This window comes from Oncorhynchus tshawytscha, linkage group LG19, assembly GCF_018296145.1.
Source record: "Oncorhynchus tshawytscha isolate Ot180627B linkage group LG19, Otsh_v2.0, whole genome shotgun sequence".
Classification (NCBI taxonomy): domain Eukaryota; kingdom Metazoa; phylum Chordata; class Actinopteri; order Salmoniformes; family Salmonidae; genus Oncorhynchus; species Oncorhynchus tshawytscha.
The window spans coordinates 24,709,891-24,736,884 of NC_056447.1; the positions used below are offsets into that span (position 1 = coordinate 24,709,891).

A 26,994-nucleotide genomic window follows, 5' to 3' on the forward strand; every position below is an offset into this window, starting at 1 on the left:
GTGGAATGCGGATCTCTATTTTTCGGGAGCTGCCACAGCCATCGGGGTTTGAGCTGAGAAACTGGATCCTTCCTCGCTGAAACACTGCCCTACCTGTCGAATTTAAGGCAGGGATGTGTTTTTACCATGAAAAGAAACTGCCTCAAAATATTTTGTATTTTACCTAGACTACATTTCACAATATAGGCTCACATCTGGATTCGTCACTGCACAGGCTGAATACGACATATCATGATGAAATTTGCCTAATGCTCGTCAGACGGTTTCCTCTCTCACTTTGATACATTCATTGTAGCTTAGAGTGGAAACTAATTTACATTCCGACAACGTGAGTACATAGAGGCAAACACATAGCCTATCGTTAGATGCATACGACAAATTAAATTAGAATATATATTTTTTTTGGGGGGGGGGACAGCACAGATTGGTGATGGCTTTCGAGGTTTAGAAGCTGGCGAAATCAGATTTACAAGGTAAGGTTTTCAAGAATACTGCTTGAATTACATTTTCATTAGACTATTCATTAGGATGTGTTTGGGGTTGAATGAAAAGCCTAGATTTGTGAAAGAATTACGAGATGTTGGGGATATAGTCTATTTCCGTTTAATGCATCGGTTTCGTGGTCGCCAGTGTAGGATATCTCGTTTCTTTGTATCTTGTTCTCAGGTCTCAGTTTTAAACAGGGTGTTGTTCAATTTCTGAACTGCCCCATCGATCTGCCAGTGTTGCTAAGATACAGCAGTGCCATGAAGGATGGAGGGCAAGTGCTCGGGTGAGGGGTTGTAGGGACACTGCAATTAACAGTAATAACATATGATGCGTGCATTTCAACTAGGTCCTGACTGGTAGGCAACAATGTTTTAGGTCAAGCGTGGAGGCTCAGGCTTGGTTACTTTGTTGCACCAGGAATTGGAAAAGTTTATGGGCACGCGACATATTAGGCCTACACGTTTGTATTGTCCATTTCAAATTCACTTCTTCATTTAGAATCATGCATGTGAGCTTCAAGTTTCAATTTGTTTATGTCATGTGCACAAGTACAGTGAAATGCATTTTTGCAAGCTCTAAACCCAACAATGCAGTAATCAATATCAAGTTTGCACTAAAAAATAACATAAGGCAGAACAAAAACACACAAGAAATACAAATAATAGCATATTTGCAATGTGCAGGAATACTGAAGTGATTTACATATGTATAGGGGTAAGAAGACTAGGCATCAGGATGTATGATTAACAGAGTAGCAGAAGCATAAATGAAGATTGTGTGTGAGTGTGTGTGTGCATGTGTGTTGAGTCAGTATACGTGTGTGCATGTTATGTGTGTGTTGGAGTGTGGTGAGGCCTGTCAGTGTGCATGATTTTAAAAATCAAATACAGTTAGTCTAGTCATTTTGTTAGTTATTTAGCAGTCTTGCTGCTTGGGGATATAGATGTCCTGGATGGCACGGAGCTCGGCCCCAGTGATGTCCTGGTTGATAGGGAGCTCGGCCTCAGTGATGTCCTGGATGGCAGGGAGCTCCGCCCCAGTGATGTCCTGGATGGCAGGGAGCTCGGCCTCAGTGATGTCCTGGATGGCAGGGAGCTCGGCCCCAGTGATGTCCTGGATGGCAGAGAGCTCAGCCCCAGTGATGTCCTGGATGGCAGGGAGCTAGGCCCCAGTGATGTCCTGGGCTGTCCAAACCATGATCTGTCGCGCCATGCAATCGAGGGCGGTGCTGTTGCCATACCAAGCAATGATGCAACCAGTCAAGAAGCTCTTAGTGGTGAAGCTGTAGAACCTTTTGAGGATTTGAGGTCCATTGCCAAACTTTTTCAACCTCTTGAGGGGTAAGAGGCACTGTCACGCCTTTTTCACGACTGTGCGCATGTATGGACCATTTTAAGTCCTTAGTGATTTTGACCCAGAGGAACTTGAAGCTCTCGACCCACTCCACGGTAGCCCCGTCGATGTGGATGGGGGCGGTCTCTATTTAATGTTCTGCTATTTACTGTTTCAATGTGGTTGTGGTATCCATACCAGTTATTATTATAGGTCAATAAGATGTTTTGTTATTAAGTTATTGACAGTTATGTGTAAGTTCCTATTTGTGGCCAATTTCAAAGTTTCAAAAGAACGTTGGTGTGGAGACGACTCTCAAATTGTACCTTCTTAGATAAGTGATCATAATGTAGAACTAATAGATTAATGTGTTGATATATGCACATGATAGCATACTATATGGGTATTTATCACTATTTCTTGCCAATTGAATATATGGGTTTTTCATGCTAGCAGTCGTACCACATGTCACAGTCAATACAGTGGCAGCATAACTTGTTTTTAGAAATGTTAGCAAATTTATTGAAAATGAAATACAGAAGTATCTCCTTTACACACCCCTGAGTCAATTCTTTGTAGAAGCAGCTTTGGCAGCAATTACAGCTTTGAGTCTTTCTGGGTAAGTCTCTAAGAGCTCCCACACCTGGATTGTGCACCATTTGCCCAATTATTATTTTCAAAATTCTTCAAGCTCAGTCAAATTGTTTGTTGCTCATTGCTAGACAACCATTTTCAGGTTTTGCCATAGATTTCAGTCAAAACTGTAACTCGGCCACTCAGGATCATTCACTGTCTCTTCTTGGTATGCAACTCTAGTATATTTGCTTACCATATTTTCATACAGGCTTTCTTCCTCTCCGACAACTGAGTTAGGAAGGACATCTATATCGTTGTAGTGACTGGGTGGATTGATACACCATCCAAAGTTAAATTTATAACTTCACCATTCTCAAAGGGATATTCAATGTCTGCTTTACCAATATGTGCCCTTTGTGAGGCATTGGAAAACCTCCCTGGTATTTGTGGTTGAATCTGTGTTTGAAATTCACTGCTTGACTGAGGGAACTTACAGATAATTCTATGTGTGGGTTACAGATGTGGTAGTAATTTAAAAAATAATGTTTAACACTGTTATTGCACACAGAGGCAGTCCATGCAGCTAATTATGTTACTTGTTAAGCACATATTTACTCCTGAACTGATTTAGGCTTGCCATAACAAAGGGGGTTGAATACTTATTGACTGAAGACATTTTACCTTTTCATTTTTAATTCATTAGTAAAAATAACATCTTGAAAAACGTTATTCCACTTTGACATTATGGAGTATTGTGTGTAGACCAGTAACAAATACTCTCAATTTAAAAATTCAGACTGTAACATAACAAAATGTCGAAAAAGTCGAGGGGTGTGACATTTATCTCAGGTGGGCTTAAAGGGTACAGTAGCACAAAAAGCACCCTCTCTATACAGAATGTAAATGTAAATAAATAAATATTGTTCAATATTGTCAATACTAACGTTGCATAATATTGTAGTCTATAGTGTATATTTATACCCCAAACCATTCGTTTCCAAATAAACTTAGCAAAAAAAGAAACGTCCTCTCACTGTTAACTGCGTTCATCTTCAGCAAACTTAACATGTGTAAATATTTAAATATCTTCCACCAAGGCACCTGCAAGTTCCCAGACATTTCTGGGGGGAATGGCCCCAGCCCTCACCCGCCGATCCAACAGGTCCCAGACATTTCTGGGGGAATGGCCCCAGCCCTCACCCGCCGATCCAACAGGTCCCAGACATTTCTGGGGGAATGGCCCCAGCCCTCACCCGCCGATCCAACAGGTCCCAGACATTTCTGGGGGAATGGCCCCAGCCCTCACCCGCCGATCCAACAGGTCCCAGACATTTCTGGGGGAATGGCCCCAGCCCTCACCCGCCGATCCAACAGGTCCCAGACATTTCTGGGGGAATGGCCCCAGCCCTCACCCGCCGATCCAACAGGTCCCAGACATTTCTGGGGGAATGGCCCCAGCCCTCACCCGCCGATCCAACAGGTCCCAGACATTTCTGGGGGAATGGCCCCAGCCCTCACCCGCCGATCCAACAGGTCCCAGACATTTCTGGGGGATGGCCCCAGCCCTCAACCTCTGATCCAACAGGTCCCAGACATTTCTGGGGGAATGGCCCCAGCCCTCACCCGCCGATCCAACAGGTCCCAGACATTTCTGGGGGAATGGCCCCAGCCCTCACCCGCCGATCCAACAGGTCCCAGACATTTCTGGGGGAATGGCCCCAGCCCTCACCCGCCGATCCAACAGGTCCCAGACATTTCTGGGGGAATGGCCCCAGCCCTCACCCGCTGATCCAACAGGTCCCAGACATTTCTGGGGGAATGGCCCCAGCCCTCACCCGCCGATCCAACAGGTCCCAGACATTTCTGGGGGGAATGGCCCCAGCCCTCACCCGCCGATCCAACAGGTCCCAGACTTGCTCAATGGGATTGAGATCCGGGCTCTTCGCTGGTCATGGCAGAACACTGGCATTCCTGTCTTGCAGGAAATCACTCACAGAATGAGCAGTATGGCTGGTGGCATTGTCATGCTGGAGGGTCATGTCAGGATGAGCCTGCAGGAAGGGTACCACATGAGGGAGGAGGATGTCTTCCCTGTAACGCACAGCGTTGAGATTGCCTGCAATGACAACAAGCTCAGTCCGATGATGCTGTGACACACCGCCACAGACCATGACAGACCCTCCACCTGCACATCGATCCCGCTTCAGAGTACAGGCCTCGGTGTAATGCATCATTCCTTCGACAATAAACGTGAATTCGACCATCATCCCTGGTGAGACAAAACCTTGACTCGTCAGTGAAGAGCACTTTTTGCCAGTCCTGTCTGGTCCAGCGACATTGGGTTTGTGCCCATAAGCAAAATTGTTGCCGGTGATGTCTAGTGAGGACCTGCCTTACAACAGGCCTACAAGCCCTCAGTCCAGCCTCTCTCAGCCTATTGCGGACAGTCTGAGCACTGATGGAGGGATTGTGCGTTCCTGATGTAACTCGGTCAGTTGTTGTTGCCATCCTGTACCTGTCCCGCAGGTGTGATGCTCGGATGTACTGATCCTGTGCAGGTGTTGTTACACATGGTCTGCCACTGCGAGGACGATCAGCTGTCCGTCCTGTCTCCCTGTAGTGCTGTCTTAGGCGTCTCACAGTATGGACATTGCAATTTATTGTCCTGGCCACATCTACAGTCCTCATGCCTCCTTGCAGCATGCCTAAGGCACGTTCATGCAAATGAGCAGGGACCCTGGGAATCTTTCTTTTTGTGTTTTTCAGAGTCCGTAGAAAGGCCTCTTTAGTGTCCTAAGTTTTCATAACTGTGACCTTAATTGTCTACCGTCTGAAAGCTGTTAGTGTCTTAACGACCGTTCCACAGGTGCATGTTCATTAATTGTTTATGGTTCATTGAACAAGCATGGGAAACAGTGTTTAAACCCTTTACAATGAAGATCTATGAAGTTATTTGGATTTTTACTAATTATCTTTGAAAGACAGGGTCTTGAAAAAGGGACGTTTCTTTTTTTTGCTGAGTTTATTTTATGAGTAGACTTTGCTATTCTGTATTTTTCACCATAAATCACTGTTGTTACAATTAGGCCCAGTATGCTCATTTTAGGCCCAGTATGCTCCTATTAAGCCCAGTATGCTCCTATAAGGCCCAGTATGCTCCTATTAGGCCCAGTATGCTCCTTTTAGTTCCAGTATGCTCCTATTAGGCCCAGTATGCTCCTATTAAGCCTAGTTTGTATTGAAACACATGGGGATAGGGTGTTGATATCCCTAATATTCAATAAACCTGAGCATAAATGTTTTTTCTTCAGATTGAAATAGATTAAAATACCATGCATCTATTCGTGGTGCCTTTGCCAAGATGAATTCATTGTTGTCTTTATGTATTGTTGTGTTGTCTCTCTTGTCGTGATGTGTGTTTTGTCCTATATTTTGTATTTAATTTGTATTTTTAATCCCATCCCTCGTCCTTCAGGGGGCCTTTTGCCTTTTGGTAGGCTGTCATTGTAATTAAGAATTTGTTCTTAACTGACCTGCCTAGTTAAATAAAGGTTAAATAAAAATATAAAAATGAACAATTAAAAGCCTCTGTACTCTCTCTAAGACGTTTGATGCAGGGAGAGAAGAATAAGGTCAGCATGAAGGATATCGGGGATAAAAGACCTACAAGTAGTGGAGCAAAATGGAAACAAGGGACAAGAAGATGACTATTGGATGCAGTTAAGGCCGTGGCATTGTCATATTGTTGTCCCTAATTCATCCAGGTGTTTCTATTTTTTGGTTCACCACATGTACCTTTGTCATACAACAGTAGAGAGGGAGACTAGAAACTGTCTTCAGACAGGCTTTAGGAAGACCAGTTGAACTAATTCATAAGAATAGCAGTACAGCAAATGTGAATCAGCTTTCAGATAATTTATTGAAAGTTGGGTGTGTTATGGTTTTTGTTGCATGGCTTCTTATCCACAGAGGGCCATTGTGGGTTCAGGTTTGTGTTCTAACCAAGCAATAGCACACCTGATTCAGCTAATGGAAGTCTATGATTAGTTGAATCAGGTGTGTACTGGTTGGCAAGAACAAAACCCTGAGCCCAAATTGATCTTGGTGGATACGATTAACACACCCCCTGTTATGAATGCTTCAATTGATCAATTGATTTTAATATGTTTAGGGGAGATGATTATAATTTAAGCTTACATACGACATGTCTGTTTGTACTTTTTTATCATTTGGAAATTCATTTAAATGGATTATTGAAGAGGTGGGCTTATTAGGAACCCCCATGGGCTTAAAGGGAACATTCACTACCCATTTAGGCCAGACTGGACTTTTCACGTTTGATCAAATATTTTTATCTCACAGGAAAAAAATGGTGTAAGCAAAGTCATAAAACTTCACATGAGAGATTAATATGTTTTATGAAAATTAGGTCTGTATATGTTAGAAATGTCTAAATAGGTGCACTTACCCTACCCGTAGCCCTAATTGCACATAGCCTTAATAGCCATAGGTGTTGTGGCAGATGAAGTATAGCTTAGTGAATTGGATTTCCACTTAACACTCTAGGAATGTATGTATAGCCTAAACATTCCGTGAGGAGCTTTGAAATACAAATCCCTGTCGCAGAATTCTTCGAATGTCAGAGCGTAGGCTCACGGGCATCCGGCTCAATGGTCCAGATTGTGTCAATCATTGGCTATTTGCCATACCCTGTTTACTATATTTGGTATTGTCACTGTTTAATTTCAGTAGTTTTTTTTACTCACTCAAATCATGTTTACATCAAATAACAGTTACGTTGTAATTGGCACACACACACATAATTAAAAAACATAGTAGCAGTAAGCTGTGTGTAGGAATGTGTTATTGAGATGTGAATAATTGTTGATTTTATCGAACATGCATTTTCTTCAGCCTAATTAATGATGGGACCGACAGAATTTAGGAGTCATTCAGCCCATGGTTTGTTGGAATAGATAAGAGACTAAATGAGTCAGTTTGAGCCTGTGCTCATTGACCCATATGGTGCTGAGGTTTCGGCTCAAATTCAATATCCAGTTCTGGGACTACACTGTCAGTGATACTGCCCAGGACCTATAGAGCATTCAGCTAACTTACCATAAAGGACTACTAACTGTGCAGCCATGTATAAAACTTATTTGACAAGCACAACCAATTAATCATAGTGTAACTATTTGTTGTTTACCTTTATTTAACTAGGCAAGTCAGTTAAGAACAAATTCTTATTTTTAATGACAGCCTAGGAACAGTGGGTTAACTGCCTGTTCAGGGGCAGAAGGACAGATTTGTACCTTGTCAACTCGGGGGTTTGAACTTGCAACCTTCCGGTTACTAGTCCAACGCTCTAACCACTACGCTACCCTGCCACCCCTTGGGATTTATAAATTACACTGAACACACATATAAACATACCATGTAAACTGTTGGTCCCATGTTTCATAAGCTGAAATAAAAGATCCCATAAATGTTCCATATGCACAAAAATATTATTTCTCTCAAATGTTATGCACAAATTTGTTTACCTCCCTGTTAGTGAACATTTCTCCTTTGCCGAGATAATCCATCCACCTGACAGGTGTGGCATATCAAGAAGCTGATTAAACAGCATGCTCATTACACAGGTGCACCTTGTGCTGGGGACAATAAAAGGCCACTCTAAAATGTGCACTCTTGTAACACAACACAATGCCACAGATGCCTCAGGTTTTGAGGGAGTGTGCAATTGGCATGCAGACTGCAGGAATGTCCACCAGAGCTGTTGCCAGATAATTTAATGTTAATTATCTACCATAAGCCGCATCCAACATTGCTTTAGAGAATTTGGCAGTATGTCCAACCGGCCTCAGAACCGCAGACCACGTGTATGGCGTCGTGTGGGCAAGCGGTTTGCTGATATCACCATTGTGAACAGAGTGCCCCATGGTGGCGGTGGGGTTATGGTATGGGCAGGCATAAGCTATGGACAACAAATACAATTGCATTTTATCGATGGTAATTTGAATGCACAGAGATACTGTGACGAGATCCTGAGGCCCATTGTCGTGCCATTCATCCGCCTCCATCACCTCATGTTTCAGCATGATAATGCACAGCCCCGTGTCGCAAGGATCTGTACATAATTCCTAGAAGCTGAAATTGTCCCAGTTCTTCCAAGGCCTGCATACTCACTAGACATGTCACCCATTGAGCATGTTTGGGATGCTCTGGATCAAAATGTACGACAGCGTGTTCCAGTTCTGGCCAATATCCGGCAACTTTCGACCAGCCATTGAAGAGGAGTGGGACACCATTTCACAGGCCGCAGTCAACAGCCATGATCAACTTTATGAGAAAGAGATGTGTCACACTGCATGAGGCAAATGGTGGTCACACCAGATACTGACTGGCTTTCTGATCCCCACCCCTACCTTTATTTTAAGGCCCATCTGTATTCCCTGTCATGTGAAATCCATAGATTAGGGTCTAATGAATTTATTTCAATTGAATGATTTCCTTAAAATAACTGTAACTCAGTAAAATCTTTGAAATTGTTGCATGTTATGTTTTTATATTTTTGTGCAGTATATATATTAACTAATATTTAGCTCACTATAATAAACCCCTTTACAATCCCCTTAAATTGTACCTTAATTAAAGTGTTACCCCACTGGGCAAAAACTGGTTGAATCAACATTTCCACGTCATGTGGAAACGTTGATTCATGTGATGACGTTGAATGAACATGGAAAACTGAATTGCATTTTTAAAAAGTCATCAAAGTAAGGGGATTTCATATTTTTTTCACCCAAATTTGAACCTAAATCAAATGACATGGTGAATTTTGGGGAGGATTTCACGTTAGTTGACAACTCGACCAAATGTAAATCAAAACTAGACGTTGAACTGACGCCTGTGCCCACTGGGACAGGATTTTCTGTTGCACCGTTGAGGATTTTTAAAAACATTTTGTACAGGGCTAGACATGTAGACTTATATAGTCCACTCTGAAGTATTTTCCAATTGAGCTCAACAACATTCATCAATTTGATCTTTTACTAGGTTAATAATATGCTACCCAGGGAATTGAAAGTGCCAGCAGAAGTCCTATAGACACAGCTGTAACTAGGTTACTCACTTCTGAGGCCATACAGAGTGCTGTTAAAATGTGTCCGGTGAGAGTTCTAAGTAGGTTACTGTACGGAGCATCCTCCATCACAACCTAAAATAGGTTATTCACACAATGATTCAATTGCGAAGTAACCTACTGTAACATCTTTGTGCACAAGGACCTCTGTAAGTGTGCTGTAAATAGGCAGGTTGTCATGCAGACTGATGTCCGATAGAGAGGTAGATATGTTGACGTCAGGCTCATTGAGACAACATGCAGTGCAAGGCAATCCGGGTTGCATAGCTATCTGTAACAACACGTAGTTGGACTAGGACATCCCTCCTTATTCCACTTTAGGAAACCCCTTTTTGAAGCAGAAAGTGGCAAACTGTATTTATTTTATACCCATGCCCGTCTTTAAAAAACAAAATGCTTCCAGTGTGTGCTTCCAGTGTGTGTGTGTGTGTGTGTGTGTGTGTGTGTTTGTGTGTGTGTGTGTGTGTGTGTGTTTTCACACTCAGCTACTGCCGTAACTGGCTCTGGATTCCTAACAGATGGGATAGTCTCCTTGCAGAGACAGCCATCACATCAGCTTACAGAAAATGTGATGGCTTTGTGCAGTCAGGCTTTTGATCCTGTCAGTAACAAGTTTGTCCTCACCTGGGAAATTTGATGTGTGCTCAAGCCTGGCAGGAGTAGAGACGCTTCATGAATCTAATATCCCATTTCTCCCACACACACACACCTTTTATTTACAGGGGAACTTCAGACTTTGATATCCTATCCACCCCATCTTGTAGCCTACCACTGTTTTCCTTTTCATTGGGTAATTGTACATGTTTAGTCTCTTGGGTTTTACAATATTCATTTCATTTGCATATACCTCCCGTTTTAGGCTAATCCAGTATAACTGAGCTTTTTTTCAGGTAGGCCATGCTCATAACATGCCCACTGTATCCTAAGTGGTAGTGAGTGAGCCAGCTAGGGGTTAACTGTGTCAAACCAGCCCAGACTAGCTGAGGCTGCGTTCCAGGACTCTGTCACCCCTGCTTTCCACTGGATGGATGGGCTCTGCGGCGGGCCCTGGCAACGGGCCCCAGACCTGTGAGTCTGTGAGAACCTTCAATGGTCACAAACTGGCAGGAAGAGAGGCAGAGGGAGAGAGCGATTAAGGAGCAATATTAGATTGCTGTATTGAGTAATGAAGATAGAAAGGAATTGAATATGGCAAAGGGACAGAATATGACACAGTGAAATGATTGAGAAATGTGATATGAGGTGAGGATCGACAATGAGAAGGTTAAAGCGGCCACTCGGTTGAGAGAGAGAGAGAGTTAGGAGGGACGATGTGGGAGGAGGAACAGGACAGCAAGGGAGGGAGGCGTACTTGACCTTTAAGAGCCCTCTGTGTGAAGCCTCAATTTATTCTCTATTCATCCTCTATTCAGCTGTGCTTTATTGCCACGCATTTGTTTCTGCAATTTTGTCAAGGACAGCTAAAAATATCACAACCCTAATTCAACAACAATTAAATACCAATGATCCTTAACAATGGAACATCTGCCTTGCATTATTGCTCATCGAGCACCCGCAGTCACCATTGGTTGAATTTGATAAAATTATGATAATACGTGGAGAATCTGGAAATTAAGTAGGTAATTTTACATTGTTGGTATTTAATAAAGTGAGTCAGTACACTGGCTATCTGGTGGTATCCATTGTCCTGCTAAGTGGCCTCTCCTCTGACAGTAGCCAGGCTGCATTACAGTGTTATGGCCTTGAACAGAGCAGGGAGCTGAGCTGACTCACACACTCAGCAGTAGCTGGTCAGTCCTCAGAGAACAGACCTCCAAGCTAGGACCTATTGAACAGTAAGCACTGTGGAGGGAAGAGGAGAGGACATCAGGGCTACAGAGAACATTTATAGAGTTTAAAAATCTGAAGTCTAAAGTCAGTTTTAAGTGGTATGAAATATAGCATATCCATGATAAAACAGCTAATTATGAAATATGCCTACTGTGCCATATTCCACAAATAAGAATTCATGTATACACAGACAAATTATATTTCTTCTCACTAACTCACATACTGTCTCATCTACTTTGTATTATCTGAGCACTGTTACTGCTTCATACAGTTCATACAGTGGTTTGTGATAGAGGACAGCAGTATTCTGACAGCAGAGGGTCTCTGAATCAGCACGGAGGCTCCGTAACAATGCCATAGCGAGGGTCATACAAAAACCTAAGAGACAGCACAATACTCCTCTGGAGCTCTCGCTGTGGCTAGGTCTGTCACCGAGGCTAGGTCTGTCACTGTGGCTAGGTCTGTCACCGTGGCTATGTCTGTCACCGTGGCTAGGTCTGTCACCGTGGCTAGGTCTGTCACCGTGGCTAGGTCTGTCACCGTGGCTAGGTCTGTCACCGTGGCTAGGTCTGTCACCGTGGCTAGGTCTGTCACCGTGGCTATGTCTGTCACCGTGGCTATGGTCTGTCACACCGTGGCTATGTCTGTCACCGTGGCTAGGTCTGTCACCGTGGCTAGGTCTGTCACCGTGGCTAGGTCTGTCACCGTGGCTAGGTCTGTCACCGTGGCTAGGTCTGTCACCGTGGCTAGGTCTGTCACCGTGACTATGTCTGTCATTCTCTTGCCTATTTCTTTTGGATTAATAAACTTTGTAAGACTCCAACCATTTGCCTCCTTTGTCTGCATCTGGGCCTCGCCTTGTGTCATGATACAACGTCTACTGTTGAAGTATTTTTTTCATCACTTCTTTTTGCTACAATGCCATGGCAGCCAGCTGTGAGTCAATGTTTCCAGGGCAACAGAGGCACCTCACGCCCCCAGACCCCCACAACCCCATGTACAAAATCAGGACAGAGATGGAACAAAGAGTCTTACTTTGTGTGTGCGTGCGCATGCACTGTGTGGGTTAACGGAAGAGACGACTGAGGGTGCGGTCACTCGCGGACTTGACATGCACCATGACCACTGCATCATACAGGAGCAGTGAGTGAGACCAGAGCCAAGCCTGTGGCTGTTGCTTCTGCTGTATCTTCCTGTCACATGAAGATAGATATAGCGTATCTCTCTACAGCAATCACTCAAGTCTCAAACCTCTCTCCTGAATCTCCCTCCATCTTCCACGCTCCTTTCAATCTCTCTCCCTCTCCTTCTCTCTTTCTTGCTCTTTTTTGATGTCCCTGTTCTCAAGGATACTTAAGTAGGCTCCACAGCTTTAAGGAACAAATGCAATGCTTGCTGGTGAATATGTAATCTAAGATATATATTTTTTCTAATTGGGAATAATGCAAGGCATTATTGGAGCTTTTAGCACTACGCCCACATGGAATCACAGTGCCTATAATTGAATCTGAAGCTGAGGCAGCAGTACCCAGCAGCCTGCCATAGCCACCTGTTTAGTTCAGTGGAGCTAGGCTGTTCCACTGCCAGTGTGTACTTTACTGATCTCTTCTTCCTGAGTATTAGTGTGTGCTGTATGCTATTGTTTTGGGAAGCATTTTGGTAAGCCCAGGCTGGCCACTTGTAAACTATGAAGTGTTTGTTGCTCATAAGTCTTTTTCGTCTGTTAGTCTTTCCTTGTATTTCTGTAAATTTGATTCAGTGAGCGTTACACACATCTCTGCTGACCGCACAAAGAAGCAGCCCAGTCTATTATTCTGGTAGTCATGGAAACCTGGAGTCTCCTCTTTGGTGAAAGCCATAGTGCCATGTTAACAGAGAACAGAGTACAGACACTGATACACCTTTTACCAATAGCTCAAACATTGTAATTACAACAGGTGTTACTGCACAACCATATGTTTATGTAAGGGGGTAAATCCATTTGAAATCAATCACTATTTGACAGCATCCCGTTTGATTTAAACAAAACCTGCCATACATGTTTGCCCATGGAAGAATGGAAGAAGTCGTCCGAAAGTTGACCCATTTGTCATACCCCGCCATACCATGAGACATGCATGTCTTCATCACTGGAAATTATAAAAGGTTGAGTTTGATGTCATTTAAACACTTACAAACAGGGTTGTCAAGCTGTTGTATAATTATTTTAAAAAAACTTTAAACGTAAATGATCTAAAAACGTGTAGACTCTACTTTACTGGGGTGTTGTGTTGTGCCGCCATCAGTTCAGACACAACGTACTCTGGAGTACAGGGGAGGTGTCAATTCAATCATAGAAATATAATTAATAGAATGGACCTATCCCTTCAGACCACTGCAATTTAGTTGGTACACCATTCAAATTAAATTGACATTTTACTCATAATTACTACCAAAAAGATGGCTGCCGGTCCACCCACCTTTGAATGTCAACTTAAACGGTCATGTCTATTCTATTATCTATATTTCTATTATTTCAATAGGTCTCCTATGGTCCTGTGTAGCTCAGTTTGTAGAGCATGGTGCTTGCAACTCCAGGGTTGTGGGTTTGATTCCCACAGGGGACCAGTGTGAAAATGTATGCACTCACTACTGTAAGTCACTCTGGAAAAAAGTGTCTGCTAAATGACTCAAATGTAAGCAGGTTGTGGGGGAAAATATGATTTTCACCAATTCATATACATTTTTTGTGTTGCTTGTATCTAAACCAAAGGAGATCATTTAAAAATTATACCCTTCAGTTGGGGTCTCTATAAGCTTGAATATGAGTTCCTAAACCTAGCATGAAAGTGCATCCTTGTAGCTGTGTGGGCTGATATAGTCAAATGTTTGCCTTGGGGTAAGTTGAGCCAAAGGCAAGTTGAGCAAATAGATGTGTTTTCCTCCCAGATGTAATGCATGGCATTATCACTGGGATATGAGCTAACAACAAGGTCAACAATAAATAATAATAATAATAAAGTACTAAGTGTTTGTTTGGTGTTAAGCTTGTGTTAAAGGACGCTTCAATTATTTAAAGACAAAAAAGTGATTGTGATTGTGTTGAATTGTGTTTGGGAAATAAACTGTCATGTTTACATGAATTCTGATTATTTCCAAGGATACACAAAATCTTGAAATATATGTAGATATCTTTGATAGAAAGAATACTATATTTCCCTTGACGGAGTGATGCTGAATGTAAAAAATGGCTCAATTGACCCTACTATGGAACATTTAGTTCAAATCAAAAAGGGATTGAATTCAAATGGATTTGCCCAAGATCTTACCTACACTGTTGCTCTCTGTGAGCTCTGTATTGTATTGTGGTTGCATAATTGCCAGCATATTATGGTCGAGTCACTGTGGAACATTATTTGGTGATTGTCTCTTTCTTTCTACATGTCATCTCTGGTCTTTGGCAGCAGAGTGCCTCAGCTATACTGTAGAGACATTCTCTTTTCATCTATAAGCTCCTAGGAGAGGCCCAAAGATAGAAGCACATCCTCTGTTCTGTCCTCAGAGACAAGCCTGAGAATGAGAGGGAAATGAGGTGTTTGGGAGGAATGAGGAAGTCAAAGAGCATAAGCAGTAGAGATGGAAAGTGGTTTTAGGCTGAAGCAGGGGAATATGGGAGATGGAGAATCTGCTATACTGTGAGGACAAATTCTACTTCTGTTTTGTGTGTTTGTGTATAAAGACCAAGGGAAAGAGTAAAGGCCGAGAGGGGCTCAGACGTGGCTTTCTTCACAGCAGACACAATACCTTGAACGACACAAAAGCTTTAAAATCAAATACTGTCATAAAGTCAAATACCAAGGTAAATGTCAGTATCTATATTCCTGGGAATCACCACAATGCCTGTGTGTTATAAATGCACTATTGATTCACACCCTCACTTATTTTATCTCCTCTCTCCAGGGGTCTACTGCTTCCTGAACAACAGTGTGTTGGTGTCTCAGGGGGAGAGGGATCTGGAAACAAGTAGATAGGGAGCAGGAGATATCGGAGCTACAGGGGCCACGGTGTCTATCTGGTCCTCTGTTTCCCTGTGAGGCTGTCTTTGTGTCAGGGATCGAGAGGTGGACACACATACAGCCAAGGACTGGCTAACAGCAGGACTAAACCACTCTGAAGGGCACTGGAGGGCCACTGGGCAGAAGGTTGGCATCTGGCTGGCAGAGAGCGGGCACTGTGGTGGGCAGGCGACCGCAGCATCGAGATTACAGATTAGGCAGAACAGCAGGTCAGGGCACATTATCCTGACACAATCTGTACTTCCACCAACACCACACCGCAGAATTCAATTAAACCCTACTGCTCCTGCTACTGGCAGGCAGTGGCCCAGTCTCACACACATACACATATACACAAATAATCTCCACTGCTGGACAGCTACTGAGCCCCCATCGCTTCCCTGCTGTCCTGTTTGATGATCAGCGCCAGATGGAGTGATGGGATTTTTTGATTTTGATTGGTTTATCTTTTTTTTCAATCCAGTCACTCATTGCCTCACGGTTCCTTGGAGATCATTCATTGGTAAGCTGTTTTAAGGTCACCATATCTACTTTTCTTAAGATTCTGGGTCAGTCCCCTTTGTCATTATGGTCAGAATGCTTTGATTACTTTGGGGGTTTTACTGTATTCTGTTTTTACTCTGGCTGAAAACCACTGGAATTTAGACAGAGAACCTGGACCCAGGGCATTAGAAGGGCTGGTAGATGCTCAGTCTGCCAACACAGGGACACACACCACTCACAGCCTCAATGAGAACTAGACTACAGGGCTCCAGACCCTATGTTTCAGAGCTGAACCCAAGGTCCTGAGTAGCTCTGCTACTCTGAGATGACACTAATGACTCAGTATCTGACTTTTACCATGGATATCACTGTAGGTGGATACGACTGCTAACCAAGGTTAACGGAGCGTGATAGGCTCTGACAGGTTCTCAGACTAACAGTGTACAATTTGTGTTGAGTTCGTCAGTTTTTTATGTGCAGACACTCTGCTGGAGCTCCCATCCAGGACTTGAGCAGTGCTGTGTGTGGAAAGTCGGGGCTGGGTGGAAGGTGTGAAGAGCGGCAGCCACGTGTGGAGAGACAGAGAGTGAAGGGAGCAACACACAACTCTGGGAGAAACTGTTTAGTGTGAGACACTGAGAGACACACTGTGGGGCAGCGGCTCTCCCTCTCTCTGTTTGACGGACTGGAAGAGTGTTCTCTCTGAGCCAGCGTGAGCCAGCCTGCACGCTGAGTGGAGCTGAGGCCAGTAGGGTGGGGACAGTGGCAGGGAGCGGTGCATGGCAGTGGGGGGGCCGGGTGCCGTCCGTCACCCAGCACCGAGAGGGGCGCTGGGGTTGGGGCTGGGTGTGGGGCGGCCCTAGGGGGCGAGGGGCCAGAGGTCAGGGAAGCTGAGGCCCTGGTTGACAGGCGGGGCCAGCGTGGAGCGGGGGTGTCGGCCGGGGTCTAGCGACGGTGGAGGAGGGGGCATGCGGTGCTCACTGAGGGTGTGGGTGCTGCTGGGCTCCCTGGGCCTGGTCTTTCTCACCTCCCTCTTCTTCTCCATCTCCCTGAGGGGGGGCGTCGGCCTGCCCTACCTGGACCCACCCGGATGGGAGGAGTCTCGCCGAGTTAAACTAGTGCCCAACTACGCTGGTGCCCACCAGCTAAGCCCTCTAGAGGGCACCCAGCAGGAGAAGACATGTGCCTGCCCCCGCTGTGTGGGAGACCCTGGGGTGTCGGACTGGTTTGATGAGAACTACGACCCGGACATTTCCCCCGTGTGGACACGGGACAACATCCAGCTGCCTTCAGATGTCTACTATTGGTGGGTGGTAAGTGATCCAGTTGAACACCACCTATTTTTACTCCATTTTACCCATCCTCTCTCATTCTTTCCTGGTCTCCGTGGAAAGAATGAGAGCAGCTCTGCCAATCATATTAAAAGAAGACAGAGCTGTAAATGTCCTTGGAAGTTCTGTTTGAATTACTGTCAGGAAATCAAGCCTATGTGATCACTTGGATAAAAGAGGTTGTTATTTCTAACACTAACGTAGAGGAGGTGGGAGTTCAGAGGTTTAGCCTATTTAGCATCACGTCCTTGAGCTGCTGGCTTTATATATATATCCCACTAGATAATTAGGTGAGATTGTAAACAGAAGTAGACCGGCCAGTGCCGAAACAGTGTAAAGTAAACGAGATTAGAGAGAGGAGGAACTAATGAGGTAGGGAAAGGTGAAGGAGTGCATAGATTAGGATTAATGCATCTCCTGTAAAGTCAAAAGTCTGCAATTTTGAGTTGGTTAGAAGATATTGTTTTAGGAACATATCTCTTATGGAATTGGCTAGTCTTTGAGCAGAGTGCTGGCCCCTTACACTCTCAAAAAAAGGGTACAATTAGAGTACAGTATTGTTCTCGGGGGTACAAAAATATCAAAATACACAATGTACCTTCAGACATACACATATAATCTCTATTCGGTGCCTTTTAGGGTACATGTGTTGATAATCTAGTATAATGGCCCACTTTTCTACCCAATATTTTGGATATAAAGGTACAGTACAATCAGCACAAACTCACAAAAACCTTGACCATTTGTCATATTTCCCAACATGCTTTATTGTGGGTATTTAAAAAAAATTGTTTGTTTCAATGTGTTCTTTGCATGCACATTGATTGATTGATCTTATGCTACACAAAGGTAAATAACATACACTACAGTTCAAAAGTTTGGGGTCACTTAGAAATGTCCTTCTTTTTGAAAGAAAAGCACATTTTTTGTCCATTAATATAACATCAAATTGATCAGAAATACAGTGTAGACGTTGTCAATGTTGTAAATGACTATTGTAGCTGGAAACGGCAGATTTTTTTAATGGAATATCTACATAGGCGTACCGAGGGCCACTATCAACAACCATCGCTTAGCTAATCCAAGTTTATAATTTAAAAGGCTAATTGATCATTAGAAATCCCTTTTGCAATTATGTTAGCACAGCTGAAAACTGTTGATAAAGAAGCAATAAAACTGGCCTTCTTTAGACTATTTTAGTATCTGGAGCATCAGCATTTGTGGGTTCGATTACAGGCTCAAAATGACCAGAAACCAATAACTTTCTTCTGAAACTCGTCAGTCTATTCTTGTTCTGAGAAATTAAGGCTATTTCGTGCGAGAAATTGCCAAGAAACTGAATATCTCGTACAACGCTGTTTACTACTCCCTTCACAGAACAGCGCAAACTGGCACTAACCAGAATAGAAAGAGGAGTGGGAGGCCCCGGTGCACAACTGAGCAAGAGGACAAGTACATTAGATTGTCTAGTTTGAGAAACAGACACCTCACAAGTCCTCAACTGGCAGATTCATTAAATAGTACCCGCAAAACACCAGTCTCAATGTCAACCGTGAAGAGGCGATTCCCGGATGCTGGCCTTCTAGGCAGTGATACAGCCTGTGATACAGCCTGGATTCAAACCAGGGACTGGCCTTAGACCGCTGCGCCACTCAGTGTATATACCTGGTATAAGGGAGAGGTGCAATGAAGAGTATAGTCATAGTTTCTCTACAATGAAGCCTGAGAGGAGCAGAGCAGGAGCAGAGCAGGAAAGACACTGTCTGGCAGCAGCAGTGCCCACTAAACATCTGCCAAGAATTAGTGACCCTGCAGAAATCCGCTGTGCAGTGCCAGGCATTGGCATCGAGGAGAGGGAGAGAGATGAGAGAGGGAGCAAGAGAGATAGAGGAAAGGATAGAGGGGGAGCAATGGGGAGAGAGGAAAAGAGAGAGAGTGAGAGGGTCATGTAGGGGAAACTGAGAATTGGGGAGGAGGTGGCAGGGGGGAGCAGCTGTGCGAGAGAGAGAAACAGGGTTGCTGGTGGGAGAGGTATTTGAAGGAGGTGCCAATAGTCTGATGGAACTATTCTGTTTCTTTGTTGGGAGGCGCTCAGATAGCCAGGTGTTGAACAACAGCCTCTCATTTTCACCTTCAGTGTTTATACATAGATGTCCTCTCTCATCCATTTCCCCCCAAAACATCTCACCTCTTTTCACATTCATTTAAATATTCAGTTTCCTATTCTTATTTTCATTAATCACTACTACACCCTCCCCCTCTGCTCTATTTCGACATCCTGGTGGAGGAAAGAGTGTCCTTTTCTGCCCTCAGAACCACCTCTTCTTCTCCCATCCCATCCCCCTCTCCTCAGCCAGTCTCAGTGGTCTGTCCTCCCATATGAGTCTATGGTACTGCCCCTGCCTGCTCTCCTGACCGTGCTGCCTTCTCTGTCGCCCCCTGCATGTAGATGCTGCAGCCTCAGTTCAAGCCCCACACTATCCAGCAGGTGCTGCTGCGGCTGTTCCAGGTGATCCCAGGCCGCTCCCCCTACGGCTCTTGGGACCCCGCCCGCTGCCTGCGCTGTGCAGTGGTGGGGAACTCAGGCAACATGCGTGGGGCTGGGTATGGGCCCACCATAGACGGCCACAACTACATCATGAGGTGAGGAAGGGAAGGAGAGGGGGTGGGAGAGAAAGAGGATGCTTGTTTTCTAAATCTGTTTATTAGCTGTTAATTAAGTTGTATTATACCGTGTATAATACTACGATTGTAAGCGTATCTCTGCAGAACATTGTGTACCCTTATGGTGGGTGGGGAGGGGGCGTAGGGTGTCCTCAACAATTGGTTCTGCTGATGTCTTGAGTCTGATTATGTTTGATGAAATCTTCCCTCCTCATTGGCTGGATAATTGGTCATGTGACAAGCAGCTCTCCCTCGGCTGCAGCTTTGTGTCTTAAGAAGATAAAGGCAGCAAAACATATAGATTATAACGGTAATGCACTAAATCCTACTGAGCTAATCCCTCTCCCTGTCTGTCTGCAAACACACACAGACCGACAGACACATACATAGCATATACTCACACAAACATTACACATGCACAGCATGCATACAGTCCACTATACAATTGCACACACACATAACACATATTCAATCCATGGACAGGGATGGAGACAATCAGTGACAATATCTAAGCATGGCAGTGGGTTTGCATATGAAAGAGGGGAAAGAGAGAGTGTTTTTAATGACAGTAGAATGTGTGTGGGTGGATAAATAACAGTAATGAAACTCAGCACAGCATCCAGGGATCAGCAGCCATTTGCTGCCTTCTGAAGCCTGCCTGCGTGGGCCCAACCAGCTACTAGTCTGTCTGTCTGTCTGTCTGTCTGTCTGTCTGTCTGTCTGTCTGTCTGTCTGTCTGTCTGTCTGTCTGTCTGTCTGTCTGTCTGTCTGTCTGTCTGTCTGTCTGTCTGTCTGTCTGTCTGTCTGTCTGTCTGTCTGTCTGTCTGTCTGTCTGTCTGTCTGTCTGTCTGTCTGTCTGTCTGTCTGTCTGTCTGTCTGTCTGTCTGTGTCTGTCTGTCTGTCTGTCTCTGTCTGTCTGTCTGTCTGTCTGTCTGTCTGTCTGTCTGTCTGTCTGTCTGTCTGTCTGTCTGTCTGTCTGTCTGTCTGTCTGTCTGTCTGTCTGTCTGTCTGTCTGTCTGTCTGTCTGTCTGTCTGTCTGTCTGTCTGTCTGTCTGTCTGTCTGTCTGTCTGTCTGTCTGTCTGTCTGTCTGTCTGTCTGTCTGTCTGTCTGTCTGTCTGTCTGTCTGTCTTTGGAGTTACTTCCAGCATGGTCTAATTCCCTGTGTCTGTCCTGTCTGTGTCCTTCAGGATCAACCTGGCTCCCACGGTGGGCTATGAGGAGGATGCAGGCAGCCACACCACTCACCACTTCATGTACCCAGAGAGTGCCAAGAACCTGGCAGCCAATGTCAGCTTCGTCCTGGTGCCCTTCAAGACCCTGGACCTGCTGTGGATCACCAGCGCACTCTCCACTGGACAGATCCGCTTGTAAGAGCAATGCTCACACACACACGTGCATTTACGCATGGACACACACACACACACACACACACACACACACACACACACACACACACACACACACACACACACACACACACACACACACACACACACACACACACACACACACACACACACACACACACACACACACACACACACACACACACACACACACACAGTCCTACACATTCAAACTCAATCCAGCTCCATTTATATTGCTTTAACACACACGTGTTTTCACACTAGCAGATTTTGTTCACATGCTCAAAGTGACCTGCTGCTTCACACCTTCACAAGCACAGTGCCACTCTCTCTCTCGCTCTCTCTTCGCTCTCTCCTCCCAGTCCAGGTCAGAGCACATCATCAACAGAGCACTCTCTCTGTGGAAACATGGGAACGTGCCATCTGTGAATCATTCAATCACTTAAAAGCAATTTAGAAAGTAAAGGATAAAAGAGTGTTTCATCTCTCCCTCTCTCTCTCAGTACCTACGCCCCTGTGAAGCAGTTTCTACGGGTGGACAAAGACAAGGTACTATGTCCATCATCAGAATCTCTCTGATCTCTTATATGTATCAGTCAATGGTACTTTTCAACGGAATATAATTGTAGCTGAAGAACCCTTTTAGGTGCTAGATAGCACCTTTTATTCTAAGAGTGTAGCTGTGCTGTTGAGGAACTAGAGCAAGCACACTTGTAGTTGTTTCGTTTGGAACACAGCCCTGCATCCCTGATATCACACATGCAATCCAAAAGCGGTCCATTATAAATCGAAATAAGGGTCCGGTGGGCATAATTTAAAAGCTTATTCTATTAGCCAGAACGACTAGCTAAGTTATACAATACGATAGATAGGCTTTCACAATGCAATTCATGGAAACGGATCATAATTTGCATACAGGTGCGTGTGTCGCGCCAATTTTCTTCACAGTAGACAAGCAGGCTCATTCTGTTCAGAATAACCTAAGGGATGACGCTATGTCATCTTATAAGTGTACAAACATAATGATCATCAAGTTTGGACGGGTGTTTGGCTTGCTTGTATGACATCAAAGCAGTATTTACAATCCTCATCTTTCACAATACATCGAGTCCTCATAATTTGCAGCATTTCCCTCACTCAGTCAACCAAAAATGTGCAAAAGTCTTAATATCCTAATGTTTCTTTAGACCTGCCTAAACGAAGGAAAAAAAATGTCACTGTTAAAATGTAGCTGCCCCAAGGCTGCGTCATTGCCAGCTATTTTTATTAATCGAGGCCCGGCTATTTCAGTGTTAAACGGCCATATGGCACTGCACATATGCTTTTGGGTCAAGTGCAAGTTGCCGATGGTTGATGATCACCTGTGATTTATCAGGTCTTTGTTAATTGCTGCAATTGTGAACCTTCGGAAATATATAACTGAAATTGTTCAAGGAAGAAATGAATGCGATTCTGTAGATGCTCTGTTTTTAATTTAAATAGATGTTCTACCTTGTATTGCATACTTTTTATTTGACCATATCATGTTTTAGGTTATTTCTAGCTGTTGGTGGAGCTTTAGGTATTGTCTACTAATGTAGCCAGCTTTTGGGGAGTAACAAGAAATATATAAATGTTTATAAAGTATATATAGTTACTAAATGTTTCTTAAGGCTCTACATTAATCAACAACTGAAGAAGTAAGTGTATGTAATGACATTTACAAATGCATTCATTTCACAATTTATAAATATCCCATTCATGATATATATAAATACCTTAGAAATAATCTTATGAATTGACAATAACTCCTTTATAACTGGTACATTATTAGAACATTATTAATAATTAAAAAATTGTGGACATACTATGATCAAACACCTTATTCATTATCATATAAATCATGAATAAATAATTACAAATGTTTAAATGTGTAAATGGCTATTTAGTGATTTCTTATTGACATTTACAAATGTTGGAAGAATTATTAATAAATGGTAAGTCAACTCTTTACAAACTGTTTATCTCCACAGGTTCAGATTTTTAACCCAGCCTTCTTCAAGTACATCCATGACCGCTGGACCAGGCACCACGGACGCTACCCCTCCACAGGCATGCTGGTTCTGTTCTTCGCTCTGCACGTGTGTGACGAAGTGAGGCACTCACACACACACACACACACACACACACACACACACACACACACACACACACACACACACACACACACACACACACACACACACACACACACACACACACACACACACACACACACGTGTCTCTCGGTCTGTTAGGATTGACATGAACAGGATTTGTTGGTCTATCTGTAATGTTTGAAAACCTTGGTCTTGTTTTCCAGGTGAATGTTTTTGGCTTTGGCGCTGACAGTCGAGGCAACTGGCACCACTATTGGGAGCAGAACCGCTACTCTGGAGAGTTTCGGAAAACAGGGGTACATGACGCAGACTACGAGGCCCAGATCATCGACTCGCTAGCGAAGGCCGGAAAGATCCAAGTTTTTCCAGGAAAGTGAGGGCTGGAGGTGTGGTGGGCTGGCTTACAGGAACACTAGAGTAACCATCACCACCATCTTTATGTGCTTAGTTATCTGTTTCTTTGTGATTTGCATAGAGAGGGTTCCATAACACTAGATCATACGTTGCCTGATGACCCTGTTCCCATTGTGCAGGAGGGTAAGTTGCTGATGGTTGTGAGTGGAACTACATGTGACTACACACTCTGCCCCCAACAGGCCTACCTCCATAGCCCTCAGCCCTGAGGAGAAATGAACGGACAGAACTATAGGAGTATAATGTAGTGGGGGAATAATGTAGTGGGGGCGGAGAAGTCTGGCCTAGCCACTGAATGGACCTGTGAACCAGTCCCATCCACAATCCCACCTCCTGCTCATCCGCAGGGGGTTGAGTCATCACACGCCTTAGGGGTCTCACACCCAGAGACTCAGCCCCCCACCCACTCTGTAGCCACCACCCTAAATGTCATGGCAACAAGTGACGGACACTGATCTACCCCTGCCGTGTTCACACCCACCTGTATAGCTGCTGTTAAAGCCCCCTTGCCCCTCGGAGCTGGGAGTACTAGGTAGTTGAAGTTTCCGTGGTTGGAAGTCCAGAGGCTTACTGTTGTAATTATATGACTATCATGTTGAAGGTATGTACGGCCCACAGGGATTTGACCACATATACAGTATTAACCGTTTGATTTGTTTTAACCATTTTAAGTGACTAATCATCCTGCTAATTAGGTGGATTGGGGAGAGGCTTACACATGGTCAACAACAACACAAGCAGACATATCGCGATAAGACTAACAGTACTCACTCATTAACATACACACACACACTCTTCCACACATACACCGTTCACACAATGTTCTTGGTCATTTAGAGCTAATACCACTAAGTATAGGACTGAGTACAAAGAGCTCACACTAAAATGACCTGCTGCCTCCTGCTGCCTGTTAAGGGATACTGCATCACTCTGAGGCCCATACATTATATGTACAGAGGACAAACTGAAGGCTGCCTCCTCTGTGTCTAATGATGGCCACTTGATAATGGAAAGTAATATGGCACAACATAACTAACCCGACTGCTAGTAAAAAATGCCACTATATTTTCAGATCAGAGTTTAGAAACTCTAAAAAGGTAGGTAGCTTAGCGGGTAGTCTAGGCAGGTAGTCTAGCAATTAAGAGTGTCGGCCAGTAACTGAAAGGTTGCTGGTTCAAATCCCTGAGCTGACTCGGTTAGAAATCTGTCTGTGCTCTTGAGCAACACACTTAACCCTATTGCTTTTGTAACTAGCTCTGGATAAGGGCGTGTGCTAGTTTAGTTAAATGTAAAAACTGTCTTTAGTCCTGGCTGCAGTAGTTATTAGCCAGTTTGGCAATGTGACATTCAGTTAAGGATTTCGCTGTTGTGTAATCCTATGATGATATCATAAATATGGTATATACCATTATGTGCTATATGATATACTTGTATTATATCTATTCTTTGCACATCATTGAGTTCTTATCTGACACTCTGACATTGAGTTGGGCAGATCACTGTAACTGATTCCTATACATACTCAGTTCTGTGTGGAATTTTTGTTTTGTTTCAGGTATGTGTCTCTACCTGACACACATACTTTAAGGACATCTATGGAGTGCCAGTGAGTTTTTATAAGCCCTCACTCCTTACTAAGTATGTGTGAGAGAGAGAGTGCTGTAAACAAAATTGTGTGATTTACTTAGTGTTGTCAAAGTGAGATTTTCAGTTAGACCCCTCTCATAAAAAAATAGACACATATCAGAAATTTACAGCAATGTGACAACACACACACACATCCATGCTTGCGTGCCTTGTCCCAGTGTTGGACATACCTTTCCTGCAGTGCACCATAAACCTCAGTACACGTGTGCTACCTTAAGCTTGATTTAGTCTGCACAGGACATTCACACAAACCCTACCCTACTATGGGTACTGCTATTGTGATCATAACAGCGTGTCAGCCATGTCTCTTACACACATACACATATTCTGAGGGCTTCAAATGTCTTCTCTGACTTAGACCATACACCTTATATTATACCCACCCCCTCTGGTCTCGCCTGGCTGAGAGCTGTGCCTTCTGGACCCATATGATTCACTCTGCCTTTCTCTTGGAGCCACGTAGAGGCTTCCTTTATGCTGTTGCTTTTTAAACTCATTATCTAGAGATGAAAGAAAATCAACTCTTATCTGTGACTAGAAATGTGTAAAGTTGATGACTATGGTTGTATTCATTTGCTCTTCTCAATCAGTGTTTGGCCATTGTGTCTGTGATTCGTATCTGCTGAGGTATCGTGTTCAAGATGACAGCCGATGGCATTGTGTCTAGTGGTTAAAACAGGTCTCCACCTTATGTCTGTGTTTTACATGGAATGTTTCTTAGTAAGTATACCCAACACTTTCCTGGGTGATCCTACTGACTACGCCAGAAATAAAATGTGCAATACATACTCAAAGAGAATCAAACACAATGGACATTGTTCTAATAATTGGACATAACTTTAATTCCGTTACTCCCAATTACTTTTGTAATAACTGTTTATACAACAGGACAATACCCATATCTACTGTAACAATAAAGCTAGCACATTGAAGCTGAACGCCACATTTTAGCCCAACGTGCTGAAGGATACAGTATGTTCCCCAATATGTTGTTTGATTGCTGTGTACACTGTGGGGAACTGACTGTGTAAAAGGTGAGAAATCCTTTTCAACTCTGCTGTCCCTGATAGTATTATTCCGTAATGGATAGTTTTGAATGTATTTGAGTTCATCGGGTCTGGCTTGAGTGGCTTCTAGTGATAACTGAACAGTCTCTTATGAAGCATCTATGCTGTTGCAGTGTTTTGATGGTTTCATCTCCAGCTCTTCATTAGAGGTCTCTTGTGCACAACAACAATATATACCGACAATAGACTGATGGTAGCATCAGTGTTACTATCATTATTACCAATAGTATCCTCATTAGTATTATGACTGTCATTGGTTGTAAGCACTCTCTCCTTACTACTTAAAACCTCAGTGTGTGTGATGGACTGTTTTTAATCACATGCTGTTGTGAAAATAAAAGCAACATGAAAAAAATGGTTTTCTGGGTCTTTTCTACAGTGGGGCAGTAAGAGCACTTACAACACGTCAGCCCCTGTACTAACGCTGGACATCGTTACCTAGCATCAGACTGACCA

At 43.8% G+C, this 26,994-nt stretch overlaps 1 protein-coding gene across 6 annotated transcripts; it reads left to right on the top strand.

Annotated features, from left to right (window-relative positions):
- On the top strand, nucleotides 1-26,702 carry st3gal2 (ST3 beta-galactoside alpha-2,3-sialyltransferase 2). 6 transcript variants are annotated; one of them, XM_042301496.1, is made up of 9 exons: nucleotides 1-473; nucleotides 15,311-15,635; nucleotides 15,890-15,928; nucleotides 16,368-17,222; nucleotides 19,690-19,883; nucleotides 21,093-21,272; nucleotides 21,776-21,821; nucleotides 23,285-23,404; nucleotides 23,614-26,702. In XM_042301496.1, the coding sequence occupies exons 4-9, from the start codon at nucleotides 16,878-16,880 to the stop codon at nucleotides 23,785-23,787; spliced, it is 1,059 nt and encodes a 352-aa protein (XP_042157430.1). In that variant the 5' UTR covers nucleotides 1-473; nucleotides 15,311-15,635; nucleotides 15,890-15,928; nucleotides 16,368-16,877; the 3' UTR covers nucleotides 23,788-26,702. The 6 variants fall into 6 exon arrangements, with proteins under 6 accessions (XP_042157430.1, XP_042157431.1, XP_042157432.1 ...); XM_042301497.1 differs by having other exon boundaries at nucleotides 16,376-17,222; XM_042301498.1 differs by having other exon boundaries at nucleotides 16,390-17,222.
- The last annotated feature ends 292 nt before the right edge of the window (nucleotides 26,703-26,994 follow it).

Bases quoted from the DNA above. Each gene is read 5' to 3' on its own strand.
- st3gal2 (XM_024379357.2), top strand. From the start codon at position 16,878: ATGCGGTGCTCACTGAGGGTGTGGGTGCTGCTGGGCTCCCTGGGCCTG. The intron at 17,223-19,689 runs GTAAGTGATCCA...CCCTGCATGTAG, and splicing joins ATGTCTACTATTGGTGGGTG to ATGCTGCAGCCTCAGTTCAA. The intron at 21,822-23,284 runs GTACTATGTCCA...TTATCTCCACAG, and splicing joins TACGGGTGGACAAAGACAAG to GTTCAGATTTTTAACCCAGC.